Here is a 17,340-nt window from a genome sequence, read left to right on the forward strand (position 1 = left end):
GAAGAAAATCGTGTACTGCAGGATGGCTCAATGTAGTGAAAAACCAAGACAGTTTTAGGAAGGGTAGATTGGCAATCGATGCTATCGATTTTGTGATGAGCGCTGCTCGAAAGACCATTTTGGGAAAAGAAATAGAGGAGTGGTAAAAAGTACATACCAATAATCTGGTAATCATTGTTTGTGAAAAACCTTTGGAGGAGATAAATTATAATGCAAACAAGGCTGTGGTAATTTTTCATCTATGGCATTCAGTTGTGGCCTCCAGCTGGATGATAATAAAACCGAAGTGGTACTAATCACAAGTAGAAAGCGCTATCAAGTGATAGCGATCATCAATCTGACCATTTGAAAGTTCCATATTCATCCCAAACTATCTATTGGATATCTTGGTGGACTGATAGAGGGTGGACGAACTTTGGTCCGAATATCTGCACATTATTAGCAGCAAAGTAGCATGAGTAACTACTGATTTAATTCGGATAATGCTAAATATTGGTGTAAAGAAAGTTTGGGAACGTTTTGAATATTGTAGCCATTCTAGGCTTATAAGCCGCGCTGATCTGGACCGAATCTTCCCTTTTGCAAATATACATCCTCAATGCTATTAGTGTACTTCGAAGAAGTGCCACATGAGCACTCCGCTTTGTCATATGATGCTGTTTGTGTTTTCAACGATATGACTTCGATTAACCTTTTGGGGGATGAATGCATCCGGATGTTCTGAAAAAAGATAAAAAGAGTTGGATGCTCACTGGGTGACTGGTGAAATGGATTTTCATCATACATATAACAAATTATTGGTAATAATATTTACTAGAACTTCTATTCTCTTCACATTTGCGTTTAAATGAACGGTTTCACAGATAATAAAGAGAGGAACTATACTCTTATAATTCCTATATCCTCTTATAATTATAGCTGAGACGTTGGATCGCTTTATCTGTCCTGAAGATGGACCCACAACTTGATTCCTGACATATCAGCATGCATGTCCCGGAACTTGGAGGAAGAAGTATAATGGAAGGGGTGTACTGTCAGTCCGAGTGGCGCCAGAAGGTGGGGTCTATTCCTTTCGTGGCATCCCATACGACATATGGGACAGTTGACAGTTGAGAGTAGCTGCCGTACTCCGTATACCAGAAATGGCTAGGCCTGGGATTAAAAAAAAAAGGTTACTCAAAGCGCGCTTACATTTTGTTGTTGATATTGGGTTTTTGAATTACGATGAATTCTCAGCCCCTTTTTTGTTTTAAACATTAAATATTGTGAAAAATAATGTTTACTGTTTTTACTCTTTTTGTTTTTACTGTTTTTTATTTTTTTTTAATAAATAACTTTCTCCATTATCAGAAACAATTATTTATTTGTAAAAATCTTAATATTTTAATGATTTCCTTGAAAGAAAGTAATTTTTTTATTAACTTTTCCTAAAAAACAGTAATTGAAAAATTGACTAAAATAATTAAATTTCATATTCACTCCTAACTTTTTAGTACATTGAATATATTTTGGGATCCAAAATATATCCAATATTCACACTGAAATGAGCCAAGAGAGTAGAGAAAGAATCACGAATTTAACGGCTTAATGGATTTTCATCATAGATATAACAAATTATTGGTAATAATATTTACTAGAACTTCAATTCTCTTCACATTTGGGTTTAAATGAAAGGTTTCACAGATAATTACATTAATGTACAAAATCCCTAATAACTTCAATGTAAAGTTGCCTCAATGTGCGTGGCCTAATCCTCACTCCTTAGCATCATTTTTGCTTAAAAGGAGCATAGGATTATGCTCCCCTCTTCCCCCTCCCAGTTTTGGAAACATCAGAAAGTTGACTATTATCTTACCCAACTGTTAGCTGGGCTTAGCTCTGACAGAGAAAGTAAGCAGATATTTCTTATCAAGAACTTAACAAAATCTACTTTCTATGACTAGTTTTAACAGGATAAGCAAGATGTAGTTGCTCACCAAAATTTCTATAGAACTTCCCCTGAAGTGTAAAGCATTTCAAAACTCCAGTTTTAGCTGGACACAATTTTGCTTTATATTGTTCTTATGTATTATTGAAATTGAATTAATTTATGCCCTCTCTTACTGTAGCTTTTTATTGATAAAGAAACATGGTTCTTGTACCTCTTTGCATTCGCCCCAAAGGTATTTTGGCGGCAATTGAAATTAGTTCATTTTGTTCTTGTAGATTGAAAAAAATAATTGCAATGGATTCCATTAGCCTGATTAGTGATAGATCTAAAACAAAATCTGAAGAATACTACACCAAATTGTGTTAGTAGTTAAATTTATGATTATTAAGAATTTCTTGATAGCTATTTAAGTTAGGATTGCTAACTGTAGAGATATTGTTAAAATATGTACGTATGTGTACCCATAAATAATAAATTGAGAACTAACTAACTGCTGAATTGTCTTTTAAAATCCTTATTGTGTGTACTTATAAACAGGTTTATAATGTCCATTTAACAATTATAATCCTTGTGACAGTTCAGCTGCTTGCTCTATATTTACTCATTTACATTCTCTTACCTCTTTTAACCTTGAGGTTGTCTTTTTTCATCTGAAGAATATGATTCACACTAATCTATATTGGACTATTAAAATGACATATTGCAATAATAATTCTAAAACCTAACTACATACGTGTTACTCTAGTTAGGAAGTTTTAGAATTAAGGTGGTGATATTTCATGATTAACAGAATTATATAGATGTCTTGTTTCTTTTGCTTATTTAGATATATCTATTTTAGTGAACAAGAACTGTGAAATTTTTAAGGCACTTGACCTTAATAATTGGAAAGAAATAAAAAAGAAAGAAAGGAATGAATGTGCACACTATTTGAAGGTATTTTTAATTATATATTTATTCTAATGAGTAGCTGATTATTTTTTATATTAAGGCCTAGGTGGTCAAGCGGTAGGGTGTCACCTTAACAATCTCCAGTCAGAAGAAACGTCAGTTTGAATCCTGCCTGGAGAGAGGTTGACTTTTAATTTGCGGTGGTCCATGGTAAAATCTCAATCTTCTCGCTCTGCCTAAAACAGTATGGTAACATGTATGATGACCTCAGAAGAGAGAAAAAATTTTTTTTTTCTATTAAAATGATCTTTTGGATATAATTTACTGTGTAAACATGATTTTTATTTATCTCTTGTTTTGATTAATCTTATTACATATATGTAGTTTTGAAACTTAAAATCTCAAATATCTTGGTTTAATTTCTTATAGATATATTTGATCTCAGAAAAACAACATGTTCATACTATCTCTCTATTATATAAAATTTAATGATTACCATGTAATACTTTATTTTACTTATGATCCCTGTGTAATATTTTATTTTACATAAAAAGTGGAATAATAAAAATGGGTCATAAAAATTTGAGTTTAACTCAAGTTAGAGGGAAAAATGATTACGGACATAATTTTTGAAGAAGCTCTAAATTAAAATGCTGGGATAAAGACTTGAAATATATTTTTTTCCTACTTATGCCATATTGAAAAAAATAATACGATCTGAATGACAGAACACTTGTCAATTACAGTTATTCAATTTGAGCAACGCGTAGTACAATAATATGAACAGTTGTATAATTTGCAAAATGGGGCTGGGGGTATCTGGCAGACTGGGGGTACCTTTCCCCAAGTTACTTTAAAAATAACTATAAGATGATTCCCTCTATTCTTCTTTGGATATCAGTCGTTATCATTTGAAATTTGTAGGGAGTTGGGATAAGATGTAGGGGAAAGTTGGATAATCATCTTCCAACTGGAAGGATTCTCTAGGTGAACAGATTTTAGTTATATTTATTTAGTTTTTATATAAATTTTATTTAAGTGGATTGTTATTTCTTTTATAAATTTCCTTTGTTCTGTAAAAATATTATTTATTGGTCATAAAATTTTTTTTTGAGTGATGTCTATTGTTATTATAAATGAAATTGTGACCTCGAAGTGTATAGTTTGTTGCATAAACTACTCATACTTTCTTTTAAAAAGTTAATTTTTATATTTTAAGGGTATGAAATTTAATTGATTATTATTTTTCTTTGATAACATATGACCCTTAACATTCCTATTCATTCCTTATTTTTTCCTATTAATCCACATTTGGACTATCTGTACAACTTCAAGCTCTTTATATTTATTTTAAATTTTTAGTGCTGTTGTTAATTTGATACAAGATTTCTTGTTAAATTTGCCTACTACTAACTGAATAGTCCTTGTCGTGCTTATTAAAATTTTAGTTTTTTTGAGTTTTAATCATTATTATTTTGTTTGTTTTGAAAGGGCGTTTAACAACCTGGTCATCAACACCTGTTGGTTGTTGGTTTTGGTAAGGCTGAGTTGTTCCACAGAGTCATACTTTTGGTATGATGTGCAGATCTGCACCAGTGGGACTCATTTCCGTGAGATTTGAAATATTATTTAGCTAGGCAATTATAATTTGTTTAATAATAGATCGTAACGATAGTGGAGAAAGAATAATGAAGAGCAGATAAGTGGCTATTCTAATTTTTAAAATAAAGCAAGATAAATATATAATTATAATAATTAAAGACTGATTATTAAGTTAGTCTTATGGATGAATTTAATGACTCTTTCTATTACGGATTCGTCGTTTCTCAACACCATTGGAACATTTGTTGATATCCCTAACTGGTTCAGAGTTTATTTGTCGTGATTACATTCTTGAAAAATGTGTTTGACGGTCAGATTATCATGACATTTTGAACATTTTGGAGGGGCTCTCCTGTTATGAGATGGATGTGTGTCATTTGGGTATGTCCTATTCTGAGTCGGGTGATCGCTACTTCTTCGCGGGGCCTACTTTTGGTTGATGTAATCCAGGACTTCACATCTTTATTTATAGATTTCAACTTACTGGGTGGGCTTTCATCCCACATTGCCTGCCATATTTTGTTTATACATTCCTCTAAGGGCAAGCAAGTTCCTGTGAAGTTAAAATTGCTGTGGTTCTACCTGGGAGGACTAGCACTTCTCTATTATTATTTTGTATTTTTAAGGTATAAAGTATGAATGAATAGGATATGACTTTGTCTCATAGCATTTATCATTGTAATTATATTGTTTATTTAATATTTGAGCTAAATTGAATAATTGTATGAAGATGGTCGGGATGGTGGTCAAAAAAGGTACAAAAATAGCAGGAAAAACTTTATTTGTAATCGACATTTCATCCCTATTTTGCAGAGCTTCATCAGGGCTGAGTCCTAAAATTAGAAGCAGGAAATATTCTACTTTCTTGATTCAGCACTGATGATGCCCTGCAAAGTAGGGGTGAAACGTCGGTTACTGATAAATAGTTTTTTCTGCTATTTTTGTAATTTTCATGACCACTACACGGACCATCTTCCTAAAATCCTCACATACAGTCAACTATAATCTTTCAATCTAAATTAAATAACCTTCGTTTTAATAATAAATAATGCTAATTCGTGTTATTTTGTTTGTCCTAATGCTTTGATTTATCTATCAATATTTGTCATTGATCTTAACAGTTGGAAACGCTAATGTTAAATATCACTTTTAACTTTTAAATAATTGTTTGTTACATGTCATTCAATGAATTATTCTTATTTTCTAGGTTACAAATGTAAGGAAAAACCATACCTAAAATGTATTTATTATCATTTATAAATGTATAGATCTTATAGCACTATAACAAAATTATTTTACCTTTATAATAGGGTTTATACTTTTGTATAAATAAGAATGTAATACGGATTGCTCTGGTAGGTATATTTTATCGTTTAAGTCTTTTAAGTTATCTTTTACTGCAGGTCACTTTTTCAAAATTAGTGTTTATAAAAATGACTTCTTAACTTTTATGGCCACATTTTTTAATGATAGCTTCTTGTATTTTGAGGAAGCGAAACCCTTCCTTTGCTATCTTTCCTCTTGTGTTAGTTCTATTCACCAAGGCACTCATTTACACCTTGTGTATTCTGTTCCAAAAGTTAATCTATGAGATAGGCATTTAGCTAAATCAATACGATATAATAATTAATAAACGAATATAATTAAAATTTAGACATATATGGTTATAAAGAAATTAGTGATATCAACTACACTTAAGTGAATCAACCTAATGTTCCTAAATATCTTTGATGATAGATTTTTTTTTCTAAATACTATTACACACCTATTTAATTTTAAAAAGAATTTTTTAAGTTATTTATGATGAGATTTGTTTGTGTTTAATTATTTCATAGTTCTTAAAATTTAGATTTTATATTAATACATCTAATTTAGTCTATCACACTTTCCAAAGGAAAGTAATATATATTTGTGAATAGCAGGTTGATTTTAGATCACGGATCTAACAGATATTTTGCCACCATTTGTGTTAATTCCTGCTGAGGCCCCATCCCCCTTGACTATATTATATTAATAATCATTGTTTGTTCTAGAAATGGAAATGTTATTCTGCAGCCTGTGCATTAGAATCATGTACAAGATCATTTATGGATTCAATTGAATGCCTTGAAAGAAAAATGACTATCCTATCAGAATTAAAAAAATCTAATAAAATGATTACTGAAAGTGAAGAAATGTATAAAGTTATGAAGAAGTAAGATAATTTGATGTAACATATGCTATGATTATTGTGATTTTAAAAAAAAAAAGTTAAAGCCCAGAGGCGAGAATATATAGAGTTAAAGGCGAGATTTATGAACAAAAAATTTTAATTTTTCTGTAATAACAAATATAATTTTTTTTTTCTGTCAAGAATACAACAGTTTAACAAAATATAATGAAGTCCTATTGGAAGAGATAGTGTTGTCTCAGGTTTTCCTATCGGAATCGGATATATCAGTTTTCTATTTTAATTATTTTTGACAATTTTCTCATTTTTATTTTAATAGAGTTACTTATTGTGTAAAATGCTAATTTTGCAAGTTTTAAGCCAAAAAAAAAAAAAAAAATCATAAAAATGACTTTAAGAGTTTTTTTTTTTAATATTAATTTCTCATATTTACAAAACAAAATTTGTAAACCAATCTCAGATTTGTGTTCAGCCCCAGAAAATATAATCTGACCCACTAAAAATAAATATTTCAGAAATTTGCGTCTCAAGTCCTTTTTAAATACATTTACTAAACATTTGACTACAGTGTGAACAAAAAACTTAAGTTATAAGTACATAAAGTGTAGGTAATTTTCATTAAGTAATCCAAGAAGAAAAATTATCGTAGAACTTTCCACTTCAAACTACCATTTGACTGTGCTGAATTAGTGCTTTATTAATTTGAGATTTTAACTTTTTTCATTATGATGAAATTCTATATCATTAGGAACATAATATTTTTGCTTAAATTATTTTTTATTATAACCATTTAGTTGTTTTTCTGATGCTGATTTGTTGTAAAATAAAAATACATTTTTTGCTGGGCTATAAAATTTATTTATTTATTCTTTCTGTTAAGTTTGTGCTTTTTTTTAAACTTCTAGGGGAAGTACATTTAACAAGGAAAATGTAAGTACAATGAAAAATAATTATTTACTGAAGAGGGATGTTGCAAAGTATCCTGTGTCTGACTTATACATATCTGAGGTAAACCACTGTTTTTCATTTTTCTTATTTTTATTTATTAATTATTAATAATTGGCTATATTTATTGTGTTAGGACTATAAAAGTGTTCCTGTGGTAAAAAATAAATACTTTATTTGTTAATGGCTTATGTTTTTTATTGTACTATTTGTTTCGAGGAATTCCTTTACTATTATTATTTTTTTGGATATTGTAAATTAGTCAATATTTCTTCTATCAAAACTCGTTGATAAACTATAGAATGTTTATTGATTATATTTTATTGAATTGAAATTGAAATGTTAACTTTTTAAAAATTACTGTATTGTTGAATTGATACTGAGGGTACGAATTACTACTCTTAAAAGAACACCAATCAGAATACTTACTTAGTAGGATCATTTTAATGCTGAGTTAAATGAACATATTATTGTTTTTCTTTATTAGAATATGTTAATTTTTACACATTTCTAGAAGCGGCAGTTGACTTTTGAAAGAATTAATGAGCTTTTAAAAATATCGAATGAAGGAGAAAAAGAAATTGAAAAACTTAGGCAGATGAAGAAGCAGTTGGCAGAAAAATAATCTATTACTTATTCTTTCTTTGATTTTTTTTGTTAATTATCATTTTATTGGAATAAATACATATTTTTTTAATTTGATTTTTACCTTATTTTTTTTTATTTGATTTTTACCTTATTTTTTTTTATTTTTACCTTATTTTTTTTTATTTTTACCTTATTTTTACTTTTTATTTTTTACCTTACTTATTTTCATTACTAGTTCACCTGTTTGGAGCCATAAAAATAAGTGACATCTTAGCAACTCTTATAAGTAGCATTTTAGGAAGTCTTATAAGTAGCATCTTAGCTGCTCCTTAAAAATAATGACTTTATTGCTCAAAGGTGCATGTTCTAGATGTTAGTAAGTTGACATAATTGGAATTACAATATCCTTCCTGTGGCGAATTTTCAAGTATATTTGTTATGATTTCTAAACATATAGAAAATACATTTTTGAGATTGCCAATGCAATAAAGTCAATTTATGAAATTTTACTGTTGTGCCATTATTCTTCTGAAGTAGTAATATGTTGGTTTTTGTTTAGTGGCGTAAAACATCATTGGTAATTAACACTATTTATACCATATTTAATTTTATTGTTTATTTTTTTTGTCTGTCTGGTGTTATATTTGTGTCAGTAACCTTTTGATTTTAAAAACTAAAACACCAATTTAACTGTTTCATCATCATCTCTGAGGGTTTTTGTATTATCCAGGTTTAATACTAAGCTATTGAGGTGTGATGTGAAATATGGGCATTGTTGGAAAATATGGCTCATTGTCAAATTGTTGCAATACCAGGCAGTTGCCTTTGTTTTGAAATAAGATAGGAGTGGGTGAGTCTGTGTGACCTATTCTTAGCCTGGTCAGTATGACATCCACTTTGAGTCTGGAGGTACCCCAGGGCTTGAAGTTCATTTGAATAATTTTAAGTTTATTCCTTAGGCTTTCATTCCACAAAGATTGCCATTAATGTTTCATTTCCTTTTCGAGGGGTTTGCTCATTTCTGATAAACAGTTAATGTTGTAAAATACCTTGAGAATTTTATGGTATTTAGAAGTACTTGCATTTCTAAGCTAAACCTTTTATTTATGCTATGGTTATTTTCAATAATTTAAACTTTAAAGAGTACATATGTAATAAGTATGTCATTTGAGTAGAAATCATTCAGTCCATAAATCTCTTTCAATAAATTTGGTATAACTTGTTTGGCACATCTTTTTTATTGTTATGAATTTGTCATTAAAACAGTCAGCGATTGTAAAATTATCACCCTGTGGTCTATTAAAAGATATACCTGTTGGTTCAAACCTAATAAATTTATATATTTCCTCTGTTTTGCCCAATTATATCCATCTTATCCTGTGGCCTAGGCAAAGTATAAAAATGTGGCCGAAATCTATTATTAGTTATAGTTTTACTTTTGAAATTAACTTTTATTTGAAGCTAATTGAAAACATGAGCGGATGAAGGTGTTATGTGGTGTTAGGAAAAATGTATAGATTTTTGCTTCAAAAAATATTAATATATCCTTTTTTTTTTACATTTTTAGAACCTTGTTTAATTTTCTAAACTTTAAATTTTTGCAGTTTTCAGAAGTTAAAAATTGAGTTTTCCAGTCTAAAATTTTATAAATGAACATTAAATTCAAATTTTCTATGATTCTTGTGTTTTTAACGTAACAACTTTCTCATATCTTCAATTAGTTATTGGTAATTTCTCCTTTTCACCTTCTTCATGTCGAAATAAGGTGATAAAAGTATTATTTTTTATGTTCTGGATGTTTGATGGACCCAACTAACAGGATCACTGCCCTGAAAGTAATTACTTTTGAAAACCTCAAGTTTTGTGTAGATTGGTGGACTTGTGAAGTTATCGCTATTGATGGAGTTAAAATTGCTTTATCTCGCCCCGGAAGCCCAAGTGCTTCCCTTGGAGGGTGATCGGCCAGTTAGTTCCCTGCGATTTCTACATGATTTGGAACCCTTATAAATTTGACTGATATACCCAGATTGTGTAGAGGGTTAAAGTATTAATGGATCCAGGAAATGTTCGGGTGCTCTGAATACAAACAATCTAAATCTTTTAATGAACTTAATGATTTTGTAATTGTTATATTATTGTGGTTCAAAGACGAACAGAAGTGAAGTGCTGCTGCTATTATATTGAGTTCGGCAGTGAATATGTTGCCATGTTTGTGGAGTTTCATTTTGTACATAGAGTCATTAGTTATTGATTTTGAATCTGTCTGTGTAAATTAGAAAGGATTCCGCCGTATTTTGAAGAAGACGATATGTTAATAATGAACTGATGTGTTAACAAGATTAAGACAAAAGGGGTTTTCGACTTCACCAATATCTCTCAAATTTATATCATTTTAATTTTGTTTTGTTGAAAATTAAGTTATTTATCAAATAATAGCTTTAACTCAGTCCATACTTTGTTTTTAAACTGTTCCTATCGGCTTTAAATATAATTTTATTTAAACTACCTAGAGGTCAAATTTTTAGAAACACGCCCTCATTGCAAATCTACAGGATTAGAGAAACCTCTATTAATAATTTCAACATAATCGACATTATCGTTTTTAATATACAGAGTTCAATAAGTCGATGAGGGAGTTAGAGACATGCAGGTACACCTCGCTTTTATTATAGAGATTTAGTTCCTTCTTTTCTATAATTTAATGGATTTAAGATTTTTAGCAGATCTTCATTTGTTCTTTCAGGCATGACCTTTTTTGAAGCATTGGTGGTTTTTTTATTCCTCTCAAATCCTGTATTTGTTCTTGAATTACATTTACATTCTCCTTTGGGTATTAACTATCAGAAAAGCGCCAGTTTTGGAAATTTATAATTTCATAATCACATCAGTCATCGATGATCGTAGGTTTATCGTACAAGAGCCCAAGAGGAGAAAAAAGACAGTTATCTCATCCCAATTTTTGATTACTTTGATGAAAACTATGTATAATTACTAGTCAAAATTGATGAGTTTGCCAAGTATAGGTAGAGGGAATAAAAAAATGGCGGCTGTTTGAAGGTGATAACAAAAATTAATTTTTCATTGGGAGCTCTATATCTTAAAAAGTAGGAACAATACAAGAAAATCTAAGAGAAAGTCATTTAAAGATGAGCAAATTTGCTAAAATATGAGCCCTAAAAGAGATATTTACGTTTAATAGTTCTCGAGATATAGCTTTTTAAAAAGCAACATTTCATAAAAATGTTGTATGGGGCGTACTGAAAGATCAGAAGTTAGTGAATTTATTTTGAAAAATCTATATCTCAAAAACCATTTGACGTACAGATGTCTATTAGCACTCAAATTAAAGCTAGTTTAATGAGCTATAAAGTAGTTTATGATGTTTATCTTCGCAGGAGTAATAGTTTTCTTGAAATGTGCTAATATAAATTGATTTATAGTTGTTCGGACAAATTTTTATTTGCCAAATTTATATTCATATGTGAATATCATAAAAGCTACTACCCCTACGAAGATAAGCGTCATAAACTACTTTATAGTAAGTTAAAATTCTTTTATTTTGAGTGATGGCAGATATATGTGCATCTTATGGATCTATAGAGATATATTTTTTCAAAAGTCCAACATTTTATACGAACAACTATAAATTAACATTTTGTGTGTTTATTTTGTCAAATATCTTAAAAACTACTACTCCTACAAAGATAAACATTATTAACTATTTTATAGTAAATTTAACTAGCTTTAATTTGCGCGCTGGTAGACATCTGTACATCAAATGGTTTCTGAAATGAAGTTTTTCATAAACCAAACTTATTGTTCGAACAACTATAAATCAATTTATTTTAGTAAATATTAGGAAAACTGCTATTCCTACGAAGGTAAAGATCATAAACTACTCTATAGTGCTTTAAACTAGCTTTAGTTTGAGTGCTAATATACATCTGTACGTCACATAGTTCCTGAGATATAGATTTCTCAAAATAAATTAACTAACTACTAATCTTTCAGTAGATTTTTAAGAAATTATGCTTTTTAAAAAGCTATATCTCGAGAACTGTTGGACGTAAATAGCTGTTTTAATGCCAATATTTCAGTAAATTTACTCTTTAAATAATGTGCTCTTAGGTTTTCTAGTGTTGGTAGTTTTTAAGATATAGAGCTCCGAATGAAAAATTAGTGTTTTTTAAGGCTTTGAAACAGCCACCATTTTTTATTCCCCCTACCTATACTTGGCAGACTCATCAATTTTGACCATTAATTATACATATTTTTCATTAAAGTAATCAAAAATTGGGGTGAGATAACTGCATTTTTTTCTTCCCGGCTCTTGTATTATTAGATGATTTCATTTTGATAGAAAATTAGCCTTTAATTTTGTACTAATTAATAAATAATAAACTAAAGGTTAAACTACGGTGAGAAAGAGTGAGGAATGAAAATGGGGTAGGGAGAGGGTGATTAAAAAAACGTTTTTAAGATGGGACCCTCCACTAGTTTATTAATAAATTAATGTTATAAAAATGTGTTGATGTAAATTTATAAAGGGTCAAGATGCGAGTTAATAAACCAAGTTTGGGTATGACCTCGAAGTGAATTCATTACAGCGGACTGTTCTGTAACGGTTAAAAAATAGTTGTGAATGTGGCGCGTACAAGTGAAGTGGTCCCGTAGGTCAGCTGTCGGCCATGCATCTTTGAGACCTTTCAGATAAATGGTTGATGCTGCATCAATAAATCCCCCAGATGAGGGTAAAATCCTCCCACGGCCTTCCTGTCGGGGGTAGATCTCTAATTGTAATGAGCCCCTTGCCCGCCATCAATTCAGCTGACTATGATAGATGGTCTATGTGACAGTAACTTTTATATATCATTAGGAAAATTTATATCTTTGAGGTGGGAAAGTTATTTTTCTTTCTTCTAGGCCTTCCATTATATCAATTATAACTGAAGTGAAGTCGAATTCTTTCAAGTCGACCGTAAGGGCTCGAAGAGAAACTGTGACATACCATCTTGACAGCCCAAGTAACTGGAAATATTCTATAAATGGTAATTGAACGAGACGTTAGAGATGGATTCGCACCGTCACTACCCCTTCACTTGAATGAACTCTTACGATAGAAATTTCGATGTATATTTTGGCGCTTTTAAGGTTTAAATTAAATGATTTTACAGTTTCTTTAATTTTTATTTTCAATTAGATCACCAAATTAATTATTGAACTACTCATAGCATGACTATATCGAAAAGGTATTGAAAGATGTCATGATCAGTTTCCCTTTTATCGGAGGGTTCAAAATTATTACGTATACTATTTGAGATCCGGAACGGATTTATTTTTGAGGGTTTGGGTCTGGCTCTGGTCAGAAAATCTATTTTATGCTATTCATATCATGGACTAACTTTATGAGACAGGAATTCCATCCTGAGATTAACCCAGCCTCTTATAAAGTGGGTTGCTGAATTTTCTTTCGGCCTGGGAAAACTGACAATCGAGCGTAGATGTAAATTGTTGGTAACAAATCCTCCCTTTTTACGGAACCCATGAACATTCATAGGTATGTTACACAGGTTTATTTTTCTTCGTCTTTGTTGGGTGCCTTATAAATTGGGTGCTATACTTTTGGCAAAGCGCATTATACATGCTTCTTACAGTTTAGTCCTAATTGAGAAGACATTGCTATTGGACTTTTTAGTAATGTATGTACCTTTTTTTTCTTCTTTAGCTAGAAAAACAATGATCTACAAAGACTAACAGGCGACAGCATGACATTGAAGTAGAACGAAAATTAGGCAGAATAATTTTCCATCAGGTTCAGCTAAACGAACATTACGATTGCAGAAAGACCTTGCGTCTGCTGTCGGTCACCCGACACGAAATTTCATATGTTTGATTGTTTTCAATTTTTCAAAAAACTTCTATCGTTTACTTACGAATGATTTACTCGTTTTTCTAGTTCAGAATATTCTCAGAGCCTTAGGGAATGATCGAATGATGGGATGTTATTTGTGACACATGTACTCTGAACCGAAGTAGACGAGCGAGTCAAACATTCGAAAGAATTATATAGCTCCTTCTAGAGGTGCCAAATCTCGGGGCATTACTCAAACTTTAAGAAGTTTTACTGATCAACACGCATTTTGTTTTTTCTTTTAAATTTTTAGGATTTTGATTTCATAATATTATGGGATAGAAATTTTAGAGCTGAACAGAAGAGAGAAAAAAAAGAACAGTTTTTTTTTTTTGCTAAGCTGTGGCAGAATGATTGAGCAGATTCTACTTTGGGGCTTCGATAGCGCTGCGACCTGTGGTGGGCCTCGGCCTCATCAATAAGCCTCCACTATTCAGATCTGTCTTGTGCTGCCACTCGTTCCCTTCCTCTCATCGGCCACCACTTCATAGTTTCGCTCATCCGGGTTTCCTGTACAGAGAGTAGCTCATCGTTTAAGATTTTCTTGTGGATCTCTGTTTCCCCATCATTGCTGAGTGACCGCCTAACCTCCCGAGCGTAATAGTTCTAACAAAATCAGATAAAACAAATAAATAATAGAATTCCCAATTTTTCTTTTTGCTTCAGAACCCTCAATCTTTTATACGGTTGGATATTATTGGTTAGAGATTCCCCTAAAATATAAAGAGATCCTTTTCGTCTTTCTTTAAAAGTACAGGATATGTGTGGACAGTTTTTATGGGGGTTTATATAAGAGAGACTTGGTTTGCCTGCTTCTTAGAGGAGCCCGGGGCATGTTGTCCAGTTTTTAAATATTTTTTTTACAACAACATTTTTTTTTAATCGTGTTTAAGATTTATAACGATTTTTAATACCTTTTATTACAAAAAAAAAAAGAATTCAGTTTTTTTAGATTTTTATAACTAACAGTCTATTAATATGATCCTATTGATATAATTTAAGGGATTTAGAGCAGCAAGTGCGGGAATGATGGACGCATAGCACTTTACCATTTTGTTGTTAGAAGGATGGGAATCCTCCCAATGAAGACACTCCTTACGTAGTACATCCACCTAATATAGTATATCCCTCCTCAAGAGGCATTTCAGTCTTCTTATTGGATTTTGTGGTAGTGTGTCAGTAAGGTTTGTACCAGTGTTTGAAAATGATTCATGGAATGTTTTGTATTATTTTTTTTATTTGTATGCCTCGGTCCTATCCCAATGAATGGATTAAAAGAGCTTCCCTTTTATTTATTCTTAGATACATTGCACGTGTTCTAACATGCGTACTTTTATTGGTCACCTTCAAGAAACTTAAGCATAAATTATATTGATGGTCATCTTCTATTCTTTCGATTTTTTTTGGTGTTCCTGAGTCCTACCGCCATGCTCCTTCTGTGTAATATAAAACAAATTCTTTACAAAATGTGTTAATTCGTTCTTTCAATTTTTTTGTCTTGATTTCTTTCTTTAGCTGCTTTTCATTAAATCCGAAATGGTTCTTTTACACGACTGTCTGTCGGTATGTAGATCTCCCCTACATGCTGTCGTACTATGTTATCTACAGGAGGCCTAAATAAGCCTCTCTTTGCCTCTGTTTTTTCAGGGGACAGATAATACTAAATTTAATAACTGTTTATTAATCACTACATTAATTTTTTCAGATTATGGGGAGGGCCATACCTATTATAGAATGGCCCTACCTTCTCTGAAATATGTTCATATTTTGTTTCGTTAATGAAAAGAGAACAAAAATTATCTAATACATTTCTTATGCAATGATAAATAATTTACACATTCTATTTCATACTAATATCCCATACAATATTGTAGTTATTTTTCTTTTTATTTGGCTCAAGACTTCTATTGGAGTCATATACAGCTCTAGTTATGTTTTCATTAAGATTTCTACAGTTCGATCTCTCATGTAATTTTATGTGTTTCCGTATATAGGCATATCCACAGGAGACGGTACCGTCTGTAGGTTTAGTGATTCCGAACCAGTTTTCATCTTTTCTCCTTTTCTGTTATACATATAATTTTCTTTGACCAAAAAAAAAAAAAATGCCTTGTCAATAAATTCACCACTTTCAAGAAGCAGTATAAGAGGGGTACCGAATCCATCATTTTGACATCTATCCAGGGTTTCTTCCTCTTTTCTCTCTTGTCGCTTACTAGTAATCTCACATTCACTACCACACCTTTTCTGTGTCAGATACACTTTTTTCTTTCCTTTTCTTTTTTTAAAGCTATTGATATTATTTATAGCATAAAAAACATGTTCTGTTTCATGATTTTTAATTGTTTTTTGTTAAGTGTTTGTTGGAGATCTCCAATGATTATTCACTTAAATTATATTTCATGTCGTTTATTATTAATAATAGATCTATTTTATAAGGAATAGAAGTATAAACATTTTAAAAAACATTAATTTTTTTTCGCCATCTGACCAACACCTTTTATGAAGTATTTAAATCTCTTATATTGCCTTAAGGTAAAAAATTGAAACGCGATGTTTCTCACATACTTTTTCTTCTAAGATGTTTCGGGGATGGTGTGTGTCCCTCTTAAGCTTCTAAAATTCAATATTTAAAAACAATAAGAATATTCACAGTTGCGTAAGATCAATTAGTTTTATTTAAATTATTAATATAAAAAATATTTTAATATTATCTTGTTTACTTGCTTAGTATGTATCAGAATTATTATGTGTGTCAAAATTATCTAAATATTTGACAAAATTTAAATTTACAACTATAACGATGTAGTTTGGACAATGATTAGAACAGAATGGATCAAACTACCATGTAGTTCACAATGACTCGCCTAATAAAAATGTAGTATATTAAGTAAGTAAACAAAATAATGTTAAAATACTTATTTTTTTATTTAAATGTTTTTTCTATCAATAATTATAAATAAAATTAATTTAGATTCTGCAATTGCTGATATACTCATTAAAATAAAATTATTAATTACAGGAGTTGAAGAAGGTCACACAGTTTCTCAGAAACGTCCTAGAAGAAAAATATGTGTCAAACCGTTTTTAATTTTTAACTTTAATGTAATTTATAAAAGTAAAAAAAAATATATATATTTCTACAGTGTAAGTATCATTAGCATTTTATAAATAAAGATCTAAAATTTTTCAATATTAAGTTTTTATAGTTTTAGGACAAACGTTTCAGTTGGCAATTCGAGTAATTTCAGTTTCAACTTTTTTTGAAAAAGTATTTTTAATATTATTTGTTATAGCAGAATT

At 30.4% G+C, this 17,340-nt stretch overlaps 1 protein-coding gene across 2 annotated transcripts; it reads left to right on the forward strand.

Moving 5' to 3' along the window:
* The first annotated feature begins 2,163 nt into the window (after positions 1 to 2,163).
* LOC106686631 (uncharacterized) lies at positions 2,164 to 17,139 on the forward strand. Of its 2 annotated transcripts, none has more exons than XM_067049394.1 (5): positions 2,164 to 2,291; positions 2,772 to 2,866; positions 6,457 to 6,617; positions 7,499 to 7,601; positions 17,060 to 17,139. In XM_067049394.1, exons 1-5 carry the CDS (start codon positions 2,225 to 2,227, stop codon positions 17,126 to 17,128), a joined length of 495 nt encoding a protein of 164 aa, XP_066905495.1. In that variant the 5' UTR covers positions 2,164 to 2,224; the 3' UTR covers positions 17,129 to 17,139. The 2 variants fall into 2 exon arrangements, with proteins under 2 accessions (XP_066905495.1, XP_014285508.1); XM_014430022.3 differs by lacking the exon at positions 17,060 to 17,139 and adding an exon at positions 8,053 to 8,240.
* The last annotated feature ends 201 nt before the right edge of the window (positions 17,140 to 17,340 follow it).

Source organism: Halyomorpha halys, unplaced genomic scaffold, assembly GCF_000696795.3.
Source record: "Halyomorpha halys isolate HHAL.00 unplaced genomic scaffold, Hhal_1.1 Scaffold852.1, whole genome shotgun sequence".
NCBI classification, from domain to species: Eukaryota; Metazoa; Arthropoda; class Insecta; order Hemiptera; family Pentatomidae; genus Halyomorpha; species Halyomorpha halys.

What these genes read in the sequence shown, in the direction of transcription:
- LOC106686631 (XM_014430022.3), top strand. Translation starts at nt 2,225, where the DNA reads ATGGATTCCATTAGCCTGATTAGTGATAGATCTAAAACAAAATCTGAA. An exon ending in AATGTGCACACTATTTGAAG is followed by an intron (nt 2,867 to 6,456) that starts GTATTTTTAATT and finishes TGTTTGTTCTAG; the next exon opens with AAATGGAAATGTTATTCTGC. An exon ending in CTGACTTATACATATCTGAG is followed by an intron (nt 7,602 to 8,052) that starts GTAAACCACTGT and finishes ACACATTTCTAG; the next exon opens with AAGCGGCAGTTGACTTTTGA.